Genomic DNA, 1,578 nt, shown 5'->3' with positions numbered 1-1,578 from the left:
TTGATTTAAGGAGAAGTAATACATATATTGAAGAGTTATAGTTTTCACCTGAAGAAAAGAAAGATGAAACAGTTTATCAACTAAGAAAGTAGTTGAGGGTATTTAACAGCTCAATGGCTCACAAAATATTCAAGGAAATAGCTGACTTGTAAGAAGTCCACTAGCTGGTTAAGAAACAAAAATACAGCACATGAGTTGAAATGAGCTAGAAAAGGACAATATCACAGAGAGAAAGTTCAATGAAGATATTTAAACGAGGAACAAAGTGATAATTACACTGACCACAGTACTGAAGGCAGTTGTGCGGACAATTGAACCAGAGTTTTCTGAGACTTCAACAGAAGCAGTAGAAGAGGAACCAGCTTCTGAAGTCGTGGATGAGGTAGAGCCTGATCCTGAGCCTGAGCCTGAGCCTGAGCCTGAACCAGTTTCTGAAGTCGTGGATGAGGTAGAGCCTGAACCTGAGCCTGAGCCTGAGCCTGAACCAGTTTCTGAAGTCGTGGATGAGGTAGAGCCTGAACCTGAACCAGCTTCTGAAGTCGTGGATGAGGTAGAGCCTGAACCTGAACCAGCTTCTGAAGTACTGGATGAGCCTGAACCTGAACCTGAACCTGAACCTGAACCTGAACCAGCTTCTGAAGTCCTGGATGAGCCTGAACCTGAACCTGAACCAGAGCCAGTCTCGGATGAAGAACCACCGTCATATGTAGAAGTCAATAAAGTGGTCTGTGTTACCGTGGCTTGCTCACTTGGAGTCACATTCTCACCGGAACCACCTGTAGGAATCTCACTAGTAGCATCACCTACTGGGATGGTCTTTGTGATGATAGCTGTAGATCCCGGGTAGGTGATCGTAATAGTTTCAACTTCATCAGAACCTGAATCTGGAACAGATGTAATGATAGTGACAACTGATTGTGGATAGGTAACAGTAGTCAAAATCTCTGTACCCTCGGCGCTGTTGTCAGTGACTTCAGGAGCAGGAGCAGTTGTTGTTACAACAACAGTGGATTCCAGATAAGTAAGTACAGAGGTCACTGTTTTATCAGCTTCACCATCTGATCCTGTAACAGTGGTTGTGACAGTTCTAATGGATTGAGGATAGGTAATTGTGGCGGTCTGAACATTGCCACCTCTGGTAGTCACATCGGTGGTGGTCTCATCGGTGGTAGTCACATCGGTGGTGGTCTCATCGGTGGTGGTCTCATCGGTGGTAGTCACATCGGTGGTGGTCTCATCGGTGGTGGCCGGACCAAAAGCGGTTGTAGTAACAATGACCGTAGAAACTGGGTAGGTTACTGTAGTAATAACAGTTTCTCCATCATGACCAGGAACAGTAGTAGTGACTTTGACCGCTGACTCAGGATAAGTAACAGTCGTAGTGAAGATACTTGCTGCAGTAGTCGAAGTGGTGGAATCTGGAACCAACGTTGTAGTAGAGACGAATTGTGAAGACTCAGATGGACCTTCAGCAGATGGACCTTCAGCAGATGATGAAACTTCAACAGAGGATGGCACCGATGAAATGGTGGAGGCCGGTGCCAAAGTAGTCGTTGATACAAATTCTGAGGAGGACAC

General features: G+C 45.6%; 1 protein-coding gene across 1 annotated transcript in view; it reads right to left on the bottom strand.

Moving 5' to 3' along the window:
- Window positions 1–29: 29 nt before the first annotated feature.
- CYBJADRAFT_192285 (uncharacterized protein) overlaps window positions 30–1,578 on the bottom strand; it is a 4,676-nt gene continuing 3,127 nt past the window's right edge. The window contains exon 2 of the mRNA XM_020217437.1: window positions 30–1,418. Coding sequence (XP_020068023.1) covers window positions 250–1,418 — 1,169 coding nt within the window. The 3' untranslated portion in view covers window positions 30–249. The remainder of the gene's footprint in view (window positions 1,419–1,578) is intronic.

The sequence above is a fragment of the Cyberlindnera jadinii genome (assembly GCF_001661405.1).
Source record: "Cyberlindnera jadinii NRRL Y-1542 unplaced genomic scaffold CYBJAscaffold_22, whole genome shotgun sequence".
Taxonomy (NCBI): domain Eukaryota; kingdom Fungi; phylum Ascomycota; class Saccharomycetes; order Phaffomycetales; family Wickerhamomycetaceae; genus Williopsis; species Williopsis jadinii.
Note: the sequence above shows the minus strand (reverse complement) of the source record. Positions and strands in the feature narration are given on the sequence as shown.